Below are 25420 nucleotides of genomic sequence, written 5' to 3'. Positions count from 1 at the left end.
TGGTTAATCCCTTCGCACAGATTTTGAGTGTCACAGAGACTTGGAAAAAGGCTGAAATGCAGCAAGACACTTGTAGCACTTACAATACTTAGAATAGATTATATACATTATTTAAGGTGGAAATAAAGTGGCACAAATGCAATTACCTTGGCGCAAATGTAAAAATGAAATAAAATGAAAATGTTTCTTTGGTTTGAAATGAAATAATGAGATCATGAATACATAACAACTAATTCAATACTTATGATGTCCTTGACCACAAGTCTGCAAAATCTGGTGTTAATATGGGGTACTACTATAAATCCATGAAGCAGTGTAGTGAAGTAAACAGTGTACCCTAGTATCCCTTAGAGTGTCCAAAATGTACCGTATCTATCCAGAATGTCTAAATTGTGCATTGTAAATCATAACATAATTTAAAAAAATGTGTTTTGTGCTTACTCAATTTCTCTTTGTCTAATATTATATTTTGTCTGAAAGATCTGAAACCATTCAGTGTGACAAATATGTAATAATAGAGGAAATCAGGAAGGGAGCATATACTTTTTTAAGGCAATGCATATATTTGTATTTGTAGGTGAATGGTAGCTTTATACTGTATATTTTAGTCATTTCAGCCCGTTATGAAAATGAAACAAAAAAAATACCATTTAAATTTTTCCATTTAATGGAGTAATGAGTACACATTTATTCATTTTGGGAGTGATTCTCATTACCTATCTCTGCTCTATATGTTTTAGCCAGAATGCTAATTTTCTGCTGTTAAGCATGTGCATTTTAAACTCCACCTCCACTATGCAGATCCACATGAGGTCAGCTGTAGTGTAGTGTCCAGGGGGAATACTGCAATGTGGGGAATCCAAATTACTTTGATAGCAAATGTATTGCAGCATGTGAAATGAATAATAACATCATCAACTTTCCAAATGGGGGGGGGGGGGGGGATGAGGGGGGGGCGTTAAACCATAGGGGACGTTTTCCTTTTTTTCTTTATTGGCAGCCTGCCAGGCACAGGGAGTGGTAGAGGAAACTGTCAAACTCTTTGAGGATCTAATTCTATTTCACTGTGAATATTAAATCAGGAAAAACCAATAAATTTGTGCCAACTGGGATTCAGGATGCAGTAATGAAATTGATTGTTTCATTTGGCACATGTGATGTTCGAATGCAATGATATTCAAAACCCCGCATATGTGCATATCAGAAGGTAATGAAAGAAAGCATCTCCTTGGCTTTTCAAACAAGGTAATTGCTCATTATTGCATGTCACAAGTTTGCTGAAATGTAACTCAGTTCAGACACATTCAAGTAAATGAGAGGGGATGAGTTGTCCCTGTTCCAATCTGTAATTAGGTGCGTCTTTCTATAAATACAAGCGAGAGACAAACAAGAGAATATGGACACACATTCCACATTCCATCAACGCTTATTCTTGACTGCACTCACAAATAGCAGCTTGCGATATTTTCCATGGCTTCACAAAGAACAAATTCATACAAACTCAGCTATCACCAAAATAGAGTGTATTTGAATAAAAACAAAAGCAATTGCATTAATGTATAAGCAGAACTAAAGATTTAAAAACATGGGAACATTGAACATAAATAATATTTAAGAATTGGTAATATTTTTCTAAATTTTTTTCTCCCAAATTTAAAGTATTAAACATTCTGTGGTTCCTGACTGTATTACACTTTAACTTAATATTGCCTGTCCTGACACTTAAGTATCTAGCTTTGTTCATTCTAGAGAACAACAAAAACTAAGGAAAGTAGCTGGCTGAATAAAACTGAATTAAATTCAAGTTAAATGAAGCCATTTACACGAGTCAGTCAGTATTCATTGTATAAAAAATTAGTAGGTGAGTCCATTGATTATCCGAACGCAGATCATAATAACGCATGCAGCATTAGACAGAGGGCTTCACAGAATTGATCAATACTGACATAAGCATAGATGCAATTCATGTAATATTTGGCAACATGGACTTTTACACAGTCTCACATACAAACACACACTCATACACTGCACACTCGCACATGCACACACATGTATGCACAAAAATTTGTGCACAAACATATACACGTGTTCTCACACAGAAACACAAACATACCTGCAAATGTACCCACAGGCACATACACTTGCACAATCACACACACATGTGCATATGCACCCCCTTCCACCATGACCTGAGGTAATACTTGGGTACCAGCAGTAGTCCCTCACCTTCTGAGTGCAGAGAACGAGTTATTATTCCAAAATAATAACTTTCATCCTGCCAAACAGTAAATCCACTCCACAGATCACTGCGTAGTTTCACAAACTGGCAGCTTAGTACCGAAACACCCTGTGTAATGACTGAATATGTACTAGTGAATACTAATAGGCAGTGCATATTTAAGCACCCTGGAAAATGTATGGACCAAATCAGGGAGATAAGCTTCCAACCACACTTTTAAAAAGGCAAACTAGATGTGCTCTAACCGTGTTTTGCCGGCCGCCAGCACTTCTCACTCCGCGGCCCACCAGCTGAGTCGCGCAGTGTCGCCACACGGTGAGTGCAGGAACCCAGTCCACCACAAGCGTACAAGCAATGAGTCATGGACAAGCCAGCTGACTGAAAACCACACTCCCCGAGAGACCAATCATGTGCCGCCCTGTGGGGCTGTTGACCACAACAGGCACTGGCACAGTCACAGGCACTTAACAGGCAACACCCAGCAGCCCTGCACATCAACCCAATTTGCACATCAACCACACTTGCAAATCAGTCTACAGTAAATACCTTTAGTAAATGATCTCTGTTGGGCATTCCTTTCTACTGATGTTCTGTCCCATCCACAATGAATTGGACCACTAACAGGTGAATAGTGCACCACTGCCTAATGTTATGTACTTGCTCAGCAGATTAAAACCCAACCTTTAGAAAGAATGACTTACACAGCTTGCATTTGTTTTCACATTATCCACAGTAGATTTACTAAAGAGATTCAAGTTAAGTACCTTGCTCAAGGGTACAATGACAGTTTGTTAACCACTGCTGCACAAATATGTCCAACAGCACCATGCCCGTGTTTGTTTTAATATATCCATTCCCCGATGTAAATTCAAAATATTGCAACATATTTCATATACATGGACTTTTTAGAAGGTATAATGTTACATACATTTTACAAAGCAGTGAGCTCCAAAGGAATGAGAACAGCGTTTCTTCCAGAGCCCACTGGTTTCCTTCTTTTTCAAGCCTTTCCAAACTACTGCACTTGATATACCCAGTTACTGTGCTATCCTTTTTAATAAATTCATCTGCCCTCTCAGCTAAGTTGTTTTTTTAGCCATAGTTAAGTCATCTGGTCTTCATAATGTTGTTTGTCTTCTAACTCCAAATGTAATCTTCAGAGATGAAAAAAAAAAGGCTACAGTAAGTAACCAAGACTAGACACTGTTGCCAGTGCCACAAACATGTTAACTCACCTGTGCAGACAACACCCTACTCTGTCCATGGATGGAACAAGACAAAAATGCAAAGCAACACACACAGCATAGTCTCCCTGCAGCATTTAGGCAGCCTTTCCTAGCTGATTAAAACGACAAAAGAAATGACCACAGTGATGGGCATGTTTTTAGCTACAAATATAAGAGCCTACTCAGTACTGAAGAAAACAGGACTTAAAAACATGCTGAGCCACGTTATACAGTACCATTGCTTTTCATCCACTTTAGCAAGATGGTCCTGCTTTATACAATCAGACAAAAGCTCAACTTGTCCAACATTTTAAGGCACATCTTTTGTTTTGTGATATATGCTACTGAGAAACCAGTTTAAATGAGTCATTTAATTATTTCATTACCAAGTCTAAAATATACTTTTGTAATGTTAAATGTTTCAATAAATTGAGGCACATTCTCAGACATTCCTTTTCATTTTCACCATATTGAAAACATCAAATTGTGAAACCAGCATATTTGGATCAAACTGAGCAGTGAGTTTTGTGAATCATTACAATATCTCTGTACATTTATCCATGCATTGTGAAATGCTGCTGTATTGTATTCAGATTCAGACCTACCTCCATAACATAAACAGACACAATCCAAGTCTAACATTGTCCACTTGTCTATCGTTAACAATAACACTGGAATAATAACACTTGATAAGATCAACAACATACAGCTACACCCAGTTACGAGCTAATCACTTTAACTGGCCTCCAGAGCACTGGTCTCTCATGCAGTGCACATGCTGCTCAACGTTCTGCAGAAACCCCCAGTTTAGATTTGCTGTGAGTGATGGAGGTGTTTCGGAAATTTCGGAGACTTTTCTCATTTTTATAATCTAATTCTTTCATTAGCATCAGTTTCCCAGGAGAATGCAGGGAACTCAGCTAATCTTAGGGTGAACATAACCTTCCCCCAAGGTTCTTCAGAGAAAGGGAGCGATTGACTGTTAGCAGCAATAATAACTTTAAACTGAGCCAAATTACAAAGTATGAGGAGCTGTTAATGAGAAAGGCATTTGTAAACAACCATTTCCATTCTCATTCTGCTACAGGCTGCCTCACAGCCAAGGGCAAACACATTTGTTTTTAAACAAAATGTTTTCCCCTTTTTCTCCCAATTTGGAAAGCCCAATCATATATCATCACGGTCCAGTAGGAGCGCGAGCATAAGGACGGGAACACGGAAGCCGTTGAAAAGGAACCAGAGGGTGGGAGAGAAGAGAGAAGTTTGCAGTCCCCTGCCCCACCGCCATGACACAGGGTCACCTCACCCCACTGACATCGCCGATGGCAATGCCTCCGGCGTCAAAAGGTCACCACGGCAACAGCTGCCAAGGCTGCAGTGCCTCCATGCAGACCCCAGGTGATCTTTTCTCACTATTTCCACCGGGTAAAAAGGGCACACAGGATCCTCAGCACTGCTATCTGCTGGCTTGCCTGACGTTTGGGCATCTGTTTGTGGTAAATAAGGCAGAGTTCGCTCAGCCCGGATGGTGAACTAGTTTCAACACGGACACTCTATGACTGTTATGACTGTTGGAAAAGAAACAGACTCTGGAATATTAAAAATAAATGAAAAAGCTGAAATCTTGCCATGGCATGCACCTGCACAGGCCCAGATCAGGAGCAGAACCTTTTTCTTGACTGTGTGTCAGGGGAGCCAAAAAATATTCTCCAATACAGATGCTGGATTCCCACAAATAAGTTATTTGACACTCTAGGTAATTAGATACTGTTTAGTTAATACTGAAACACTGTCAAAAAGTTTCACTGTTTCTCAGAGCCATACACAAATCCATAATTTTGTGCATGTGGTCGGGGAAAAAAACAGTAACCCAAAATAATAAAAACAACACAAGCACACTAGTGGTTCTGTGATATATTCACTTAATCTTTGAGCAGTGAAAGCATTTTTGGCTATTAAAGGTGGTCACTTGAGTACACCGGTGCCCTCCTCTATCTGCTGCAGATCAGACAATTAAAACATTGTCAACGCTCACAGATTTAATTAAATACAGAACTTGGAAGGATAACAGCAGTGTCATCCAATGAAATGTTGTCACAAGGTTGTTCACTGAACATAAAGTATAAATGTGTGTGTCCTGATTGCTGTTGAAATTGATGGACTATGATTTGTCCTCAAAAATACAAAAAGCACTGCTTTGGGATGTACACTGTAAACCATCACACTGAGATGGGTCACTACTGCAGTAGCTGCCACAGCAGTCACTGTATAACAACATTAGGTATAATGGGATTCAAATCTCTGGAACATTAGATCTGCATGAGTCAGTATTCATTATATGTGTGTTTAATGCCTCCAGTTAAAGAAACCACACAAGCATAGAGGAAAAGCTGGCCTTTGGCTAGAATACATTAAAAATGTTTGAGATTAAAGAGATTAAACTGCTTGCAAAGTCAAGCAATATGAAGCCTCTTAATTAACTCCTGCATTCCTTTTATATTCACTTTCATTAATTATAATATATGAATATATTACAGTACACAATATGTATGTCTTTGTGCTACTGCCAAATAAATACAATAGCTTGTTAAGCGAATGATATTTCTGTGTAAATTAGAATATCAAAAGAATATCAATTTTCTTTGTACAGACAGTTGTCAACACGAAGTGTATAAAACACAACCTTCCTTTTCACATAGTGGTCCTTGGTGATTGAACCTAAATTACGTCTGAGCGCATTCGAAGAATGCAGCATTTTAGAGTCATTCAGATCAACAAGCAAACTGCTGATGGGCTAAAACAATGGTCCTCAACCCAGGCTCTGGAGAGCACTTACTACTCAGCACATAATTGTTCAATTAAAATGGTTGATTTACACAGTAACCGTAAACCTTCCATTCGATGCCAAGTCTCTAACAAGAGCCAGTCTCTTTTAGTAGCAAGAAACAAAAACGAAAACGAAAAAAAATGAAAACAAAGACTGGCCACCAATAAAAGCAAAAATACATCACCCAGCTAACAGGGAAGTGGTTTGTCTATTTCCCACATCAGCATAGTTAACTTATGGTAGCTAGCAAACAGACGATAAAGACATATGGCATCAGAGACAGTTCTATATTAAAATTGTGTCACAGCAGCTAGATATGTTGAAATAGACCTGAGTGCATAAAGTGGCATAAGGAAAAAGTAAAAAAAAATATTCCACTGCCCAAACAACTAGAAAAAACAAGAAGCATGAGTTGCTGCTTTACAATGATGCTACTGGCATATGTTGGTAAATACGCAATAGGCTAGTATTGCACAGTTCTCCTAGCGTTTTATCATACGGATCATCCAGTTTGAAATGCTGTTGTGAACAATAATGTGAAAATATAACATTATATACTGGCAGTTTCAATGCCAGTTACCTACATCTTTGCTAATTATCTGACTTTTAAAAGATAAAATAATAATATTTCACACTGTAATCAGACTATTGTGAAATCAATGCAGGTACGGCACCATTACGGTAAAATAACTTTGAACTTTGAATTGAACTGGAATAGCATTATGGTATATGGAGGCTGTTGCTGAAACCTAGTGAAGAAGTACTGACAGATACGGTCATCTAAAGCAGTATTCAAGTTTTATTTCAGTGTTCAGATGACTGAATGATCTTCTAGGTGTATCCTTTTCTTTTGAAATAAGGTTGCATCTGAGTTAGCTGTGTAAGCAAATGATATCCGGTATCAAAGCGCTAACATAAAACAATTTGGGAAACGGGCATTGTGTGATTTAACATTATTTTATACTGAAATTATTAGACAACGAGTCAGTTTAATTGAGTGTTTTACAACTGCAATGCTTCTGACGAGCCGTGTTTATCGGTCTGTGTTACTGTGTGATGAAATAACACATTGGTGGTGGTTGAGATGAGTTCCCCCCTTATTGTATAGCGCTTTGAGTGTGAAAAGTGCTATATAAAGGGAATGTTTTATTCATTCATTTATCAAAGTTTTTTAAATTGTTGTTGAAAATCTTTGCAGAGGGTTTCAGTGTTATTGCACTTGTACATTTACATTTAAAACAAATGTTTATATAATTTTGTATAATAATTTCTTCTTTTTTGTAACTGATAGCAGTTGTCATTGTGTAAGCTTCTGATAATTCCTCATGGTATTCTAAGTCCTATGCAAATAAATGTAGGTAGCATAAAAAGGGTTAATATGCAAAATGATATTGTCTGTTTTTGTTTTACTTTACCTGATTACAGAAGGTGCTGTAAAACACCTGCAGCCATACCACCATGTACCACCGAATGGCTAAAGCTAAGCAAGTGTGGATGTGGTTAGAAAACTAAGCTGGAAGTGGTGTTGGTGGGCCAGTAGGGTGGCGCTCTTCCCTCTGGTAAAATAATCCCCAATGCCCCAGTGCAGTGACTGTGTTATAGAAGCCATCTTTCAGATGAGACGTTAAATCGAGATCCTGACTCACTGTGGTCATTAAAGTCCCCATGACACTCATCGCAAAGAGTAGGGGGTCCCCTGGTGTCCTTGCTAAATTCTCAACCTGGCTCTCTCAACCTGCCACCTAATCATTCTCTGATTTAATTGGCTAAAAAAAATTCCCTCCATCTCCAACTCAGTTGATGTGTGGTGAGCGTTCTGGTGCACAATGACTGCTGTGCTACGCATTGGTGGTAGTTGAGGTTTCCCCCTCATCACTGTAAAGCAATGTGAGAAAAATGCTATATAAATGCAATTAATTCAATTTTTTTTCAATAATGTTTTCACAGAATGTGGGGCTGAATAATTCTGACCCTAATTTGGAATACTGTTGACTACTGGTAGCCACACTGTACTGCTATGGTACTCTTCATCCTTGAAGTGACTTCGTCTAAGTACCATTTACTACTGCTGTGCTGATGAAAAAGAATCCATGCAGAAAGCTTTCACTGATTGTATTGATTGTCCTAGACCTCACTTTCACGGCAAATAGCCAGAAAACCCAGACAGATGTTTCACATGTGAACTCAAGAGAGTTTCACAGACCTATATGCCAATATTTTTGTCCACAATACCTCACCTCGCTACTTAGTTTTAAAAAAATTTCATATCTACCAGAAAGCAAATTGTTTTTAAAGGAGTTCAGTTACCATGCTCTACTGGGAAATGTAGTTAAGCTAGTAGCTCCATTACACGTAGCTATGCAACTCACAAACACTGTCGACCAATGCATCCCAGACAACAAATGTCGCTTCAGAGATGCAGTATGTTTTAATTTTATGTACATTCTTATTTTCTTTGAGCTAAAATAATTTATTTTTCAAATTTCTTTCTTACTCACCCACCAGCCACCTGCAACTAATCAGGATGTCATTTTTTTGTGACCGACCATTTCCATCAACCTGTGCATTGCTACTATGCCAGCACCAGCCACAGTCACTAGAGGCATGGTCTGGATTCATTTCAAGACCGTGGGGCTCATCCATGCATCACAGTGTGGTGCCTTAGTCGAATGAGCTACGCAGCAAACCACAGACACAATTTTGACTGTGTGAAATTTACAATCGTGGACATTGCTCAAGGACATCAAGGACATGTTGCTTCTCAAATAGCTCCATCTGTGCCTGCAGTAGTATACACAATGGCACGCTGCTTTTGTACCCTCAAGAGTGGTGGCCCTCTAACTGGAAAACTCCAAACACTCCTGCCGAGGGAATGGGTTTGAGAAGGGGAGAAAGGCTTTGAACTGAATACATCAGTCATCATAATTTTTAACACCAGAGAAAGAACGGATTTGCAGAGGCAAAGTTACACACGGCTCTTAAATACTACTTCAAAAGAGCTTACAAACTGGGTGCTGAGCAGGGATGCATTATTCCTTTCATAGTAGAGAGGCATGGGCTACATTATGCCACTGAACTTATACCTGACTGAGAAGGACAGAAGGATTCTTTGGACTCTGTCACCTTCTAATTTCATTCAGAGGTTCATGTTTAAATAATTACAGATTTGAGACACTATTTCAAAGCAGAATTTATGAACTAAATTTACCCAGATGCACTTTGTTCCAACTGTCACTGGCTTAATAACATCCACACTTGATGCGCTTTATAGTGTCAGATTTCAGGAACATCGTAACCTTGTATGTGAGCAGAGAGTCATTGGGCCTTTGGGGGCTATTAAGAAACATCAGGCAACAGGAAGAATGAGACTGCAAAGATGGGTCCTATTTACAGGGCTTTTATTTCATCAACAGTGAGATTCTCTCTCTCTCTCTCTCTCTCTCTCTCTCTCTATCTATTTATCTATCTATTCAACATCTTAGTCTAAGTACATAAAGCCAACCTTACACCAATGAAGGAAACCAAAATGAGCCTACTTCCTTCATGCTACTGATACCACAGTAAATTATTCAATTAAATTCTGGAGAGAAAATTCAACTATCAAACAAATGACAACTGCTTTATATTTCAAGGTGAGATTAACAGTTTTCTCATCTGAAGTGCGGAAATGTGAATACCCTGTATGTAAGCGCACATTTAGAGACCCCTCCTGCCTTACCATTCTCTGTGTTCTCGTGTTCGGTGTCGGTGAGCGTCAGATTGGAGTTGGCCCGGCTAGAGAGGCAGGAGCTTCGACCAGATTTGGTGTTGCGCCCCCAGAGTCGCACCACGTGCTCAGGGGACATGATGCCGTCCGTCTCGGTGTCTGCGTCTGAGCCGATGCTGACGGAGTACCCACGGTGCTGCAGCCCCATATCCCCGTGGTAACCTGTGCCATGGGAGGGCGTGGCATCACCGAATCCCAGGTCCCGAAGTGAGAAGTCTGCCCCTACACACACAGAAGCGCACACACACACACACACACACACGCACACACATTTACTTGTGTGATGCCACAGGTGCTGGATGGGGTTGAGGCCAAGGCTCTGTGCAGGCCAGTCAAGGTCTTCTACACTTTCTCGACAACACCATTTCTATACACCACGCTGTGTTCTTGGTGTCATTGTCATGCTGAAACAGGTGCCTTTCCCAAACTGTTGGGGAAACACAGAATTGTCTAGAATGTGATTGTATGCTGTAGCATAAATATTTGTCTTCATTGGAACTAAGGGGCCCAGCCCAAACCATGAAAAACAGCCCAGGCCAAGGGATGTACAGATACTTTTGGTAATATAGTGTATATACAGTACTGTGGAAAGTCTTAGACACCCTAGATTTTAAAATATAATATATAGTATATATTTGGTCTTAGATGTTTGTTTTTTTGTTTTCTGCATTAGTGTGTCAGTAGAAAAGAGCAAATTTTCCAAAAAATGAAATTTTACAGATACATTTTTGTATTTTGTTAAATAAAGTAATATTTTATGTAATAGACTACTTTTCAGATAAAAACTTGATCAAGGGTCTCTGGGATTACCCGGAGAGCCAGAAACAAGCAAAACAGCCAAAATCTGCAGAAGAACTGTGACAAGTCCTCCAAAATGCTTGGAACAACCTTCCAGCCGATTTTCTTATAAAACTGCCGGACAGTGTACCTAAGAGAATTGATGTAGTTTTAAAGGCGAAGGGTGGTCACACCAAACATTGATTTTATTTAGTTTTTAACTATTTACTGCTCTTTATATCATTTTTTCGATATTTATAACCCTTCATTTCATTATTTTTGAAAGCATCTTAGCTATACAGCATTTTCTTTACAGGCGCCTAGGACTTTTGCACAGTACTGTATTTCACAAATGTGGCAAGATGGAGGTTGGCTCACTAAAATCTGATAAGCTCTTTTTGTATTCCTGATTGCTTGGATCTTTAGTAAGCGAAATCTTCTGCCAAACTCTCAAACACATTCAAAGACATAAATAGTATGCTGAATGTCACTTGTGAGTGGTTATATTTATTTTTTTAAATTGCTATCTTCATACAGACTAGATGCCATATGGCCTAATCAATGCAGTGTGCCAGTTCATGTCAATTCACTTTCTTCGCCAGCACACTTAAAATCCACAATGTGCCAATATGCCTATGTGTTTCAATGAAGCAGGGGAGGGAAATCCACATTCCATATTTAAGCCAAAATCTAAATTCATGGCAAGCCGTTGGCCAGAACTGCCAGAAATCTCCCCTCCAACTTCCAATCTGGCAACAGCAAGGATGGGAAACAACAATAACAGTGTCTGATATGATCGCATCTCTTCGTTTCATCCCAGTGCAGAAACTCAGTACCAAACTCTAATATTGACAGTATTCACAGTATAAAAACATTGTGCTGCAACACAGCAAGTAATACATATCACATAACAAATAAAATCCTTTATGCTTTGGATTAAAAGCCAGGGAAGACATATTTTAGATACTTTGAACTCTTTAGATACTGGTAAAATCAGAAAGAAAATCCTGCAGATTGCTTAACCAATTTTCAAAAAACATGTTAGAACCGCGAAGTGCAATCATATGAAATAAAATTGTTCTGAATATTTTAAAACATCCACAGGGATTACACTGGGGTATGGACATTTACAGTGAGCTCCATAATGTTTTGGACATGTTTTTTGCCATAGTTTTATAATTTTTTTTCTTCTTCTTGATTTGGCTCTGTACGCCAAGATGGCCAGGTTAGAGTTGGTTAAGAAGTAACTAAAAGAGCCTGCAGAGCTCTGGGAAAAGGTCTTATTGACAAATGAGATCAAGATTCACTTGTATCAGAGTGATGGCAAGAGCAAAGTGTGGAGGGCTCATTTGCGAAACATGGTTTCAGGGATATTATCATTAGGGAATGAATGGCTGCTACATGTACTGGCTGATAGCAGCAGCAGAAAGAATGGGACAAGTGTTTGGCAGTTTTTATTTATTACTGTGAAAATTCTTTGGCCATCAACTGTAGAGGTCTTCCCTGGCCTACAAAGGCCCTTAGTGAGTACTGCGCCCACCATTGCTGTCTTTCTTCTAAATGATGCTAAAAAACAGTTGATTTTGTTAAGCCTAAGGTTTGACCCATGTCTCAAGATTTTTTTCATATTTCTCAGCTTCATAATGGCTTCCTTGACTTTCATTGGCAACTCTGGTCCTTATGCTCAAATGCCAATAACCGACTCCAAAGGTAATCAAAAGCCTAGAATCAAGATTAGATACTGAAAGCTCTTATACTTGCAGTAAAGACGCAATTAACACACCTGACTAATCATTGTGGTGCCCTGAAATGGGGTGGGGGGGGGGGGGGGTGCCAAAAAATCTGCTGTTATTTCTAAATGGTGAAACTAAAATGTATTAAAATACCCTTTAACAAAAGTGGTTACATTGGCACTTTAACCACATATGAACTGCTTGATTACGAATCAAAAATTATGGAGTACAGTGTGTCTTGTGGCATAGCCTGTACAGCACTGTCAGCGGTTCGGCTCCGCCCATGCGACCCCTGTTGCATGTCTCTCCCTCTCTCTCTCCTAGTTCTTCCTGTCTCTCTACACAGCACTGTCCAACAAAGCTGAAAAAGCCCTAAAAATATGGAGCTCACTGTATATGCAGCCGTGCTGCAGAGATGTTTCTATCATCCTGAAATTGGTACACTTTGGATGTGTGTTAAAATTGTAAATATAATTTACTGCTCTCTGTCACATGAGAAAATTCAAGAGTTCACGCTCATTTCAAATTTGTTTTCTTCACTTGCATTGTCTAATGTTCCCTAAGCCATCCCACAAGGGAGTCTGCCAAACATAATAAATGATACACTAAAAATATTTTCATTTGAACTAAAAGCGCATTTGTCTCAATGTTTTCATGGTTTTAATTTGATACATTCTTTTTGTTTCTTTGTGTCACTCCCTCCCCCCACCCCCACACACACAGCCAATACCCTCACATGATTTTCTGATTCAGAGGTAACACCTGCAGCTGCCTAGAGCTACCCCATTGCTGCCCTTGCCCCTACCCCCCTTAAATAGGAATGCGCTACACTTCATCACCAATCAAACATAACGTCTTCATTTAACCCAAGCACTAAATTTGTATGCGATGAATCTGAGGGAGCACATCAATTTTCATACCACACACTCCTACTCTGGCCTTTCGAAGAATGAGAGAGTCTGAGATGGTCAAATTTAGTGAACAATAAATGCATAAATTGCTCTATTCTACACCAACTGTTTGAGGCAAATAAGCAAACTAAATAAAAACAGACTGCCTAAGTGTTCGCTTTCTGGCCAATTACCTATGTTCAGGATTAACCTATTTCTTTGGCAAGATGGCCTTCTTTCATTTTCTGAAGGTGACTATTTTACCCCCGCCATGCAACTCGACCTGCAACAACTGACTAATAGCTAAAACTGCAGCCAGTGCTGCTGACTCTATTCGCCTTTAAAGACTGAGCTAATCTATGGTCGCTGCGACCCCAGCTGCCCTCTGCCCCCTTATATTTCCAACCAATCTCCTCCGAAACCACTGGCTTAACAAGATCAGGAGGTCACGATTGTGCCCTCAGCTCATGTTCCACACAAAAGCCTTGAAGGGACACTGTCTTCCATGCAGAAGGTGGTGGGGGGTTGTTCCTTGAGTCAAACTTGGCACGGTGATTTCACTAGAAATATTGGGATGGCAGGTAGGGTTGAGTATCGAGAGCTGGTTCAGAACCCTTTCCAAATTTTCAAGAACCAGGAATTCATTAATAAATGTGTGTTTTGAATGTGCTTGTCAAATCCTGAAAATGTATTTGGCATTTGGGATGAGTGAAATACAAAGAATTTTAATGAACTGCCAGGACCTGCTGCGCTCACGTCTACGTCGCTGGTTACCTAATACGTACTATGAATCAACACACCTGTAATAGGCTACACCCCCATGAAGGGAGAAAATAATCCATTGTTCTCCATATACTAGCAGTCAGGGGATTATCAAGATTATAAAAATGCCAAAATGTTGTTGCATGGTGGGCAGTACAAATAAAAGTCAAGAACCCAAGTTTTGCCCTCCTGTGCAAGAAGACAGGACCAATGAGGGAAAAAAAGTGGATTCAGGCCATTAGACATGATGTGAAAAGCTAGGACCAGTACTGGTCCAGGAAAAGCCAGGAAACTCTGGGATTTATATTTGTATTAAATTTATATTTGTAGTAAATTAGCCATTTTGTCCCCAGTAAGTACTTATAACTTTCATTAGCTGTGGCTAAGAGGCTGTGTCATAAATGGTAATTTGAATGTTTGTTTACTTAGTTTTTTTCAGGATGTGATGTGACATGTAACTGCATAGCAAGCAACGTCACATATCACGTCACACCCAGGAAACAGCTAGCTTATTATGATAACTTAGCTGCTTTTAACTAACATTAAAGTTATTTAAAAGCAGCTTTCATAAAAACATCAGTTAAAAGCAGCTTTTTACATTGGAGAACATAAAACTTATCTGGGTTCTTGTCATTGTTTTTCGTACAGCCCACACGCAACGACTTTCGGAATTTTTATAGTCTTGATAATCCACCGACTTTTAATATTAACTCGTATTAGCACGACAGGTTGTTTTCCCCCCATCGTGAGCGTGGCCTTCATTGTGTGATGCTTTATGCACTGTCTCCATTTAACTTTTTTACTCAAATGACAATTTACCTTATATGGTAAAGATGTTTTTTTGTGGTGGTTTATTGGTGTTTAATTGGTATTCGGTGGTTGGTTGGTGGTTTATATTTTACTCAAAAAATAAATGACAAGAATCAGAACCAGGATTCAATAAGAACCAGATTTGATGAGCAGAACTGGAATAGTAACCAGAATCGATAAAATCTAAACGATACCCAACTCTAATGGCAGGTATGGCGGGGCATGCCCCATACCTATACAGCACCAAGTTTTTCAGGGTTTCCTACAGAAATAACCACAATGACCACAGACTCTCAGCCCTTAATAACATTAACTTCTGTACCTTCTGACCCCATATACACACACAGAATTGGGTAGCATTGCTTTGGAATAGACCATGTTTAATTTGTGTGAGCTAAAATAGCCAATACTGTTTGTTGTAACTTGGCCTCATTTTGATATCAATACTTTAAATGGCAGGCCTAGATTAAGTTTTAATTAATGACAGCACTTTGTGCTTATTGACAGTGCTTTGTATGTGTAACTTGGCATTTCTGTACATTGAAAATGTTTTTAGTTGACATAGTATTTTCACCAATACACAAAATTAGCATATGTTAAAATCTGAATTTGAAGGTAAATGCTGTCATACTGTGAAAGCCAGAAATCCTCATGTCCTTATCACTAGCTGCTTATAATTACAAAACATAATGCATAACACACTTTGAACAACATTATAATACATAATGCATAAAACAAACTGTATACTCTTACAACTCCAAATAATAATAACAATAATAATTGTAACCACACGAACAGAAAATTAATGTTAATTAATGTTAATTAAATTTAATAGATCTGTCTATGGGCTGAGTTTAGTTTTCAAGAACCATGAGTCATGACAACCCACAGGGCTGTCAAACTGTGGCAGCAGGGGGATGAGGAAAATGTTAATTGTGGGAAAATGTTGTTTATGTCACGTCTTGTTCTTATGTTCTTAAATTACGACCTAAAATATACTGTTTTCACCAGGACAACTGTGACAATTTGTTTGTAAACGGTGCTATAAAGAGACAAGTAGCCTATTGAGCGATTGCTTGCTCACCTTGCTGGCAGAACTCGTCGGCCTCCTGGTGCACCAGGTCTTTGACGCGGCTGCCGTAGGCCAGCCTGGAGTCCTGGTCGAAGGCCTTGAGCGTCTCGCTGGAGCTGTAGGACTTGGGCTGCGGCCGGCCGTCCTCGCTGTCCGCTGACGAGCTGGTGTAGCGGCGCTCCGCGTCCTGTCTGGCCGTCAGTGAGCGGTACGGTTTGCGTTCTTTTATGTCCATGGCTGCCCCTTCTGTCGCTTCAGCATTAAACACTGGAGACAGGCGTGGATCAATCCCAGGAATTCTAGCAAAAAAAAAGAAGAAAAACAGAAGGAATTTTCAGGGATATTCTGGGATTTTTTTTCCCCTCTTTTCCTTTTTTTTTAACTACACAGGTTACATTTCAAAAAATATTCCAGCGGCTTTTGGTTCATTTACTAAACGAACACTCACTTAGTCTCCTTCTGAAATATACTCTTCCATGTCCGAAAGAATAATTCAGTCCATATATCGATTTTGAATTGGATACATTAAAATCGAATGAAGAATACTGTAAAAGTATTTTTGCCTCAATTTCTTTAAAAAGTCCAAGGGGAACCAGGCACACATTTTAATTAGAACAAAATGCTGATTGTATATTATAAAATTCAGAATTACATTACATTACAATTACTTGGCTGACGCTCATACCCAGAATGACGTACAGTAGTACAGAGCACCAGTATTATGCTCAGGAATACAAAAATACAGTATCACCAAGAAGACACGGGTGCATTTATAATCAATAAGTATAATGTTAACCAAACAAACAGTAATTTGCACTGAAGGAAAAGAAAGTACCACTTGATAAATAACCTATTTTTACCCTTTTGGATACTGCTATTTGTATAAAAAAATTATCAAAAGGAAATCCAAAGAAATAAATAGAAAAAGAAAGGATATCTAAAAGGGTCAGGGTAGCCATGATGTATGTCTTCAGTTTGCTTTGGAATATTGGCAGGGTTTCTGTTATCCTGACTGCAGTGGGAAATTCATTCCACCACTGGGGGGTCAAAACAGAAGACCTGGAAGTGCAGGCACACAAGGGGGAGGTGCTAGATGCCCAGAGGCAGAAGAAAGGAGAGTTTTGGTAAGTGTAGTGTCTGATGAGCTTTTAAGGATATAATAGAGCTGTCTCTGTAGTTTCCCAACAGGCTAGCACCAAGCGTTGGAATTTTATGCAAGCTGGTATAGGCTGCCAGTAGATGTGAGATGTGAGGTGAGATGGGAAGTGTAGTTTAGTGTAATAAACATATACCACTTTCACATTTATCATTATGGCTGTTTTCAGGCCCACAACAATTTCAGACATAAACAATGATACTTGCATTTTTGTGAAGTGAAACAAAACCAGAAAGAAATAATATGAAGAAAAATGATAAACTCCGATGTTTACAACAAAATGAAAACCTCATAGGTGTTACTAACATTTTTCTAACAAAAGCATAACTTTTTATGATAACCATTTGGTTGTCAATGAAACAAAGCATGAAGTGTCTTTTACATCTTAAACTCAGGTTCTCAAATTTCATGACACACTGCGGCCATGTACAACAGTGAATGATCTGTAACCCATTTTGAAATTTTTTCAGGAGCACTTTCGCGCCAACAAAGCGCTGTTCCCAGGGGAATGACAGTAGATATTCCTGAAGGCTAAGAACAGAAAAACCTTCCACAGACGACTGCTGATTACACAGAACAACGTGTTTAAGCTGAGAGTCGTCTCCTACTGAACAGGAGAAGTTAACTGCACAGGGCACAACCTCCTCTTCCTCACATGTACTACCAGCCTACATGTCTATTAGCATCCATATTAGCAGCCCATCAATTCTGAAGTATTGATGGGCTCCCCTACTTTGTCTGTTGCTTCCTACATGCTTTTCAGGGAGTTTGTTTTTGCCATTGACAGTGCTACCCACTGCACCACTGTGCCGCCCATATTGTTACAAATTACACATACAAATTGTCAAATACTCTGTACAAGTAAAATTTGATTGATTGATTGATTGATTGATTGATATACACATGAATGTAATTTTGCTCATTCTATGAACTGGATTCTATAAACACAGAAAAATTCTATAAAGAATCACTGGTACGTTTTGAGTTTTCCATTTCATGTTACATTACATTACAGGGAAGGGGGGGGGGGGTAGGGGGTTGGTTGTGTTCATTGTATTGTTGCAAACAATAAAACATGTTTTAAATGTAACAGAAGATATACTAGCAAAATCATACATAATAATGAGAACAGACCTTTTAGCCCACTTAGGATCTTCATTTGCCTACAGATTAGGGGTCTCCTCTACTACATGACCTGGCTAGCAAGCTGTTCCACAAATTGACAACTCCTGATATCCATGCAGAATTTACCTGCTGCCCACCTGCTGCTGTATTTGGAAAAAAAATGTCTTCAAAGACATTTGAGGGTTGTATGACTTGGGCTGGGAAAGACGGGAAATCTTGCTTACTGTAGATAGATTCATCTAGCAATAAGAACGATAAGAACGCCTTTCTTGGTCTAGAATGCTACAGAGCTTTTATTTTAATTTCAACACATAGTCTATGCAATATTCCCTCTGTGAGACTCTGTGTGTATGTTTGTGTGTGCACACGCAAATATATTTCATAATTCCTGTCATACAAAGGAAAGTTACAGACCCACTCGGTACTCCTTTTTAAAATGGCTACAATTGTACACACCGCTTGCGAGTAACTATGGAACAAAATTGTTATGTGATTGCACAGTCTGACAAAGAGGGAAAAATCATGATTCACTCTAGATCGGGTCCACAACAAGGGCCAATTTCAGGATTTTGTCAGAAAATTTGCCAACATTTATTTAATTAGCCCAATCATATCTTGACCTGTGTATAAGCACCAGCTACAGCCGCAGACTGCAAGTGTATCCTAGAGATTTTACTGAGCTCAAGTGCAGGAGTGATGCAGCGTAGTTTATAGAGCAGTTGGAAAACTATGGTAATCGGTTGGAACAAAAACCAGCATGCAGATTGGCCCTCCAGGACCGGAGTTGTGCACCCCTGCACAGTTTTATCCAGCTAGCAAAGAGATGTTCAACTATGAGCATGTTTCTGTTCTGAGGCAGCTGCAGAGCTATTTATTATTTCCACATCATTACCTGTCACACCTCGTCAAACCTGGTTAAGGCTTGTCTGAAGGTGCAACAACTTGTCACATTTTAATAAATAGTAAAGAATTAATGAGTTTTAAGCTAAATATAGCTTTATATTTGCCAATGTAAAAATAGATGTGAAGTTACTCTCAAGACAAGATTGGATTTTTCAACCCTTTGAAATGGGAAAAAGTTGCACAAACCAAAAATGGTGGTATAAAGAAAAAAATGTCAAAAATGAATACATACATGCATGATGTACATCACAGTTTTCTGTTGGAAATAAAATTAAGCCTGCCTTCTTATGTCCCTGCTAAGAAACCCATCTTTACATTACATTACATTACATTACAGGCATTTGGCAGACGCTCTTATCCAGAGCGACGTACAACAAAGTGTATAACCATAACCAGGAACAAGTATGACGAAACCCCTAGAGAGAAGTACCGGTCCAAGTACAGGGAACAACCGCATAGTTCAACTTGGACCCTGATGGTTAAACTGATTAACACTAACAACGAGAACGGCAACAACGCAATCTATGGAAAAATAAAAATAAAAATACAAGTAGTCGTTAAGACAGTTGATGCGCCTAAGTCACCTATGAAACAGCTGCCTAGTTACAACCCTAAGTTTAGTCATTCACAGGGGGGAAGGGAGGGATGGGGAGAGGTGCAGCCTGAAGAGATGGGTCTTCAGTCGTCGTTTGAAATGGGTCACAGTCTCAGCTGTTCTGACCTCCACAGGTCTCTGATCTTAGTCTGTGGCAAAACATAGGTGGCACCAAAGATAGTGCCAGAAAGTATATTTAGGATAGGGGTTTTCATAGAGACTTTCTATGGTTTTCTCTGAACAACGACATGCTGATTTGCCCTTGCGGCTACTTGAATACTTTTTTGGGTGCCTAAAACTCATTTTCCCGCAGCAGACCCACATAAAGGTGTCAGAGAGCATTTTGCCACTTCACACACAACACCACGACAGGTCAGGCTTTTTTCCCTGTTTGTTTTCCACCAAAAAAAAAACACAATTCATCAAACATTATTCATCACTTTAAAAGGACATACAGTATATTTATTAGTCATATGGAAAACTCTCAAACATCATATTCCAGTGCTTTTTGAATATTCACTACAGCATTAAATGCAAAAACAGCATTTCATTTCAGGCCAAGAAGCCAAAAGCATCTACAGTACAAAGAGTTGATTTGTATGTTTTATTTTGTTTGTCTTATGACAGTCCTATGTAATGAAACTGAGTTTTTCCATTTCCATGTGTGTGAGGGTACAGACTGAACAAATCACCAGTTAGCTAGCTATAAATTTAGCCAGACTGAAACAAACACAAAATATAAAGCCATCGTTTATACATACAAATATATTTATGTACACGTGCTATAACAGTACAGCCAATGATACTTTATATAAATAATTTCATATTAAGAAAAAAAAGCTGAAAACGGTGAAAGGACTCACTTGTTACCTGCTATTATTTTTATGAAATAATATTTGATTATTAATAAGGATAATGTTATAAAAATTGAAATATTTCACCCCTTTGGATCTATGTATGAATTTAACATGGCTGTGCTATTAATCCTTGCTTATCTGTCACAAAATCATTCCATCCCTCTGTTTTTTTTTGCAGTTACGATGAGCAGGATGAAGCCCCTGATCATATTTGGTGTCGTATTTCAGTTATGGGTTTTGCAGCAAATGTAGACTAGCAGAGCATGAAGAACTACAGGGATTCATTCTGGGAAAATACAGCACTGCAAATCATCTCGCCATAAAGTTTATGAGCTGAGTCCTGCACAGACTTTTTTATTTTATTTATTTATTTCTTACGTGGCAAACCGAAATGCAGCACTTGCACCAGGGTTTAAAAGAGGCAGACACCTTCACGCGAAAGCAAGAGCTCCGTGTGTGCAGTATTAGGGACATGAACCTCTGTCCTCCTCTGAAAACAGAGGGTCCTTCTGACCCCAAGACAGTCTGGACTCCGAGCAGGAGGTGAATCCAGCAGGAATAGCTAATTACAGACTTGCCATAACTCCAAATAACATTACGCTACGGTAGAACAAAACATAAAAAATAAGAACAATTTATTCAAGAACCGACTGTAGCCACAGCAATGGCAAAATGTGTTCTGTACAAATTTCAGTGATTATTGAGTGATATTCTATTCATTATATTTATAACATGACTCATTGTCGTGTATGAAGCTAAAGAAAGTAGCTAAAATACAACATTTAATTGGTTTCTCACTGCAATCTAGTAGACGCCCAAGACTGAGCTCAGCTGAAGTGTTGTATTTATCATTGGTAATAAAAAGACTAGAAGACAATCCAGAGACTAATGGGAAATGTGCAGTTGGGCTTGTCACAGAAGAAGCAGTCAACAACATATAAGAGGCTATATTATTCAGAAGGTTATCAGGAGGGCGATGTCACACTAAAGGGGGTTGTATCAGTGTTGATTTATGAAGTTGATGAGTAGGTAGCTCAGTTATGTTCTCTGAGGCAGGAGTGGAGTAGGATTTGCCTTCCCAATCCCTACAATTTTCCATTACAATAGCAAAATTAGCCTCTTTCCCCCCAAACCAGGCAAGCTCATCATCCTAAATTAAATGTGGCAGCTTTTTTTCGATTGGTCTGAGCATCAGTATTTATGGTGAAGCGCTAGTCTAATGTGACTCAGAGAGACACAGACTGATTAAAGCCCACACCACCCCAACATGTACCATTTTATAGCAGTGTCTTTCTTTAATATTCAATGGGTTTGTGGAACTTATGAAAACTTGGTTGTATTAGAAAAAATACAACTGAAAGAATCTTTGGAGATGGGTAGGTTCTTTTGAAGTTGTTAAAATTGTTATATGGAGTAAAGCACCAACATTAATAAAGAATATAGCTTCTACATTTTTTTTTGTAATGTGCTAAAGTGCACAGTGCAAACAAAAGACCTTAAAGTACAAGTCACATGATTAGACACACATGACCGATTCACATGATAATACATGATTGTAATCATTGGAAACAAGAACAGCCTATTCTGTTAAGAAAGCTATGCTACATTTTATAGTTGAATCATAAGGACATCAAATTGCAATTATGACAAACAATACATTTTCACATTTAGGCACAATAGAAGGTAAATAGTATTATCCACGTTTGAGAGCCAGAAAAGATGCCAGCTAATGTTGCCTTTCATCCATGCCTTTTTAGAGATCAGAATCTATACACAATGTACCAAGAACCAATTCTTATATTTTTTTACTTCTCGTTCACAAAAGACCTTTTATTGCCCTGGGCTATGACTAACCTGTGGCTGAGATCAAAGAAACAAGCTAAATAAACGGTCAGATAAACCAATTTTTTTTGCAGTTTTGGAAGCGTGCCCTTAAAATGAGATCTTGGAGTGACCCCGGTTTATGACACCTGTGGTTAATGCTCGACTGAACAGAGGTCTTTGTCTAATCCCCTCCCACTCTACAGGTCATCAGAAAGAACTAAGCTATCAAATCACACAGGAGTGTAATGCACGGATAAGTCCAGGCCACTCACATAGAAACAAAGAAGATTCTATGAATTGCAGATGCTTTTGTTGGGTATGTGAGTCGGTCATCTTTTGTTTGCATTGACAGCTAAAAAGATGGCAGTGATTAATGACTTGTAACCCTCAATGAAAGAAAGGCCTGGCTACACACAAAAACATCTTTTCTCCTTTCAGTAGAAAACGCACTTCAGTTTTGTCTGAGCAAACCGAGTCTAGTTTCAAGATTACTACTGTTCCTCCCTAAGTTTTAGCAAAGACCCTCCAAACCTATGCAAATTTGACTGGTGTGGGGACAGGCAGAACCCCAGACGTATTAAATGTACAAGGTGCATTGTTTTAATTTCAAAAGCGCAAGCTTAGTTGAAACGGCCACATCTCCTTTGCATATCCTTTCTTCCCTTTTAATTGGCTGGTATGCACAGTTCTCCACCCAAGGGACCATGGGAACGACAGGCAACTCTTTCAGCCAAAGCAACAGGCAGTAAAACCTTTTGTCAACCGACGAGTAATGCAGATAGTATCACGCCCTCACATCACCACGTCTGTGCTCAAACACAGCCGTTACACCCAATACTACGTTTCTTTAGGTGAAGGGGATGTGGGGACTGGTCATTCTCTTTGTCTTCAAAAATTGCAGTTCAGCCACAAATCAAAATATTGATTTTATTTCCGCAGAAACATTGCTTTTGCTGATATTGATTTTTGAACTCCTAGGGGTCTTAAACAATAAATAATATAAACACTGAATGCAGCTGTTAAATCACTTTACATCAAAAGAAAGGTTACAACACAGACAAGGGTAATGGGGTTACAACTCAGGCATGGGTGATGGGGGCCTAAAGAGTACTCTGGATCCCCAATTAGTTATGTTTTCCATTTTTTAAGATGAATTTGGACAGCAGAGAAACGGCAGAAAAAAGCTGAGGAAGAACACCTGTGTTGTCAATTTATCCATCATCATTCTGTTTCTTGCTCAGTAAAAACTTGGATGGACTGCGTAAATGCAATTTTGAGCTGCCTAAGGAAAACTTTGGAAATTGAAATTAAATCTACTCAAAAACTGCATTTAAATAAAAGCCTGTTAGATAAAGGCACGAGAGTGGATTGTGGGTAATGAAATCAGCCACTGACAGTCTATCAGGGGAGAAAAGAAAAGTTGTTGCACTCAGTCAGGAAGTGCTGGCTATAGTATTATTTTTTAAATAAGCATCGTTACCTATATGTATTGCCTTTGAATTTTAGAGTCACTGCAGCAGGAAACAACCAATATCAACTTCATTTCACATTATTTCAATGTACTATAAGGGAATGAATGCACGTGCAGCCATTTACAATTGAACCTCTGTGTTTGTTGCACTGGGATGCTGCCATCCAATGAGATACAAATGCAACGCCTACACTTTCGAAAAAAGTGGCAATTATGACCGAATGTACACCTGGGAATATTAAAAGGCCATGATGCACAGGATACATTTTTAGGCAATGCAGATGGGACATATTGTCAGCAAGAATTATGGAGAAAAGCAAATGGTACAAAAATCTGATATAGTGGGCTGCAAGAAATTAAAGCACAGTGAGAAAATACTATTGAAACAGCCAGAAGGGCCATCACCTCAGTTGCTTCTGTAGCCAGGAAAATCCCTGAACATACCAAAAAAAAAAAAAAAAAGATAAATTATGATGCAGTAGCCACACTAAGAGCTGGACAGCTAAGTAAGACAGAGCAAAATTGTAAAGGCTTGTGTTACATATATAAGAAAATTTTATCTAATACAAGGGTCCCCAAACCCAGTCATGTTTTCACCCTAAAATCATTTTCTCAAGTTCAGACTCAAGAAACCAAGGGAGGTCAGATAAGTGTGTAATAAACTGCTTTAAATGATCAAGTATGTGCTGTGTAACAATAAAAATCAGTACACCCCGTGACTCTCTAGGACCAGGGTTTGGGAGCCCTGTGCTAATATAACACTAGCTACAGAATTAAAAATATCAAGAGGAGATGGATGTGAATGTGAGTATGTTCATGTTCATGTCACAAAAGAGCAGCTAACCAACCATTGTGAAGCCAAATTAAACGCAAATGGATCCATGATGCCAGACTGGCACTATAAATAACTAGTCACATTTTCTGATATGTAGGAGCCCAAATGATATTGTGGGTATAAAATGTGCGCTTATGTGAAAGAATGTGAACTCTACCCAGATAAGGGCCCAGATGCTTATTTCAGCACTTGCAGCAGTGCAGACAACGACCACATCTCCAGGCAGTCCATTCTGTCACTCGCCTCAGCCAGCTCAAGCAGAAGATAATTGAATAAAGGAATAAAAATGAAAGGTGGAAGGGTGAGTAGACAGAACATTGTGTGCGCTAAGACCACATTCAGATATGCTGTACAGAGGATGCAAGAGTATATTTCCAGTGGTTGGGAAATCAAAGAACCAAGCTAATTAATGTTGTGGTTTTGGAGATGTTTAAGTGCTTCATGAGAAATGAACACCAAGCTGAATGGCACATACACCATTAGCTTGCAACAAATGATGAAAACTGGGGGGTGAGGGCCACGCAAAGTGGTTGATATAATCACCCACGGGAG

At 39.0% G+C, this 25420-nt stretch overlaps 1 protein-coding gene across 5 annotated transcripts in view; it reads right to left on the bottom strand.

Moving 5' to 3' along the window:
- LOC135263761 (teneurin-4-like) overlaps window positions 1–25420 on the bottom strand; it is a 243476-nt gene that overhangs the window by 152866 nt on the left and 65190 nt on the right. For all 5 annotated transcript variants that reach the window (XM_064352121.1, XM_064352122.1, XM_064352123.1 and 2 more), the window contains exons 2-3: window positions 16115–16401; window positions 10011–10280 (exon numbers count right to left, since the gene is read on the bottom strand). In XM_064352121.1, coding sequence (XP_064208191.1) covers window positions 10011–10280; window positions 16115–16337 — 493 coding nt within the window. In that variant the 5' untranslated portion in view covers window positions 16338–16401. The remainder of the gene's footprint in view (window positions 1–10010; window positions 10281–16114; window positions 16402–25420) is intronic.

Source organism: Anguilla rostrata, chromosome 9 (assembly GCF_018555375.3).
Source record: "Anguilla rostrata isolate EN2019 chromosome 9, ASM1855537v3, whole genome shotgun sequence".
Classification (NCBI taxonomy): domain Eukaryota; kingdom Metazoa; phylum Chordata; class Actinopteri; order Anguilliformes; family Anguillidae; genus Anguilla; species Anguilla rostrata.
This window is presented reverse-complemented; position numbering and strand designations above follow the sequence as displayed.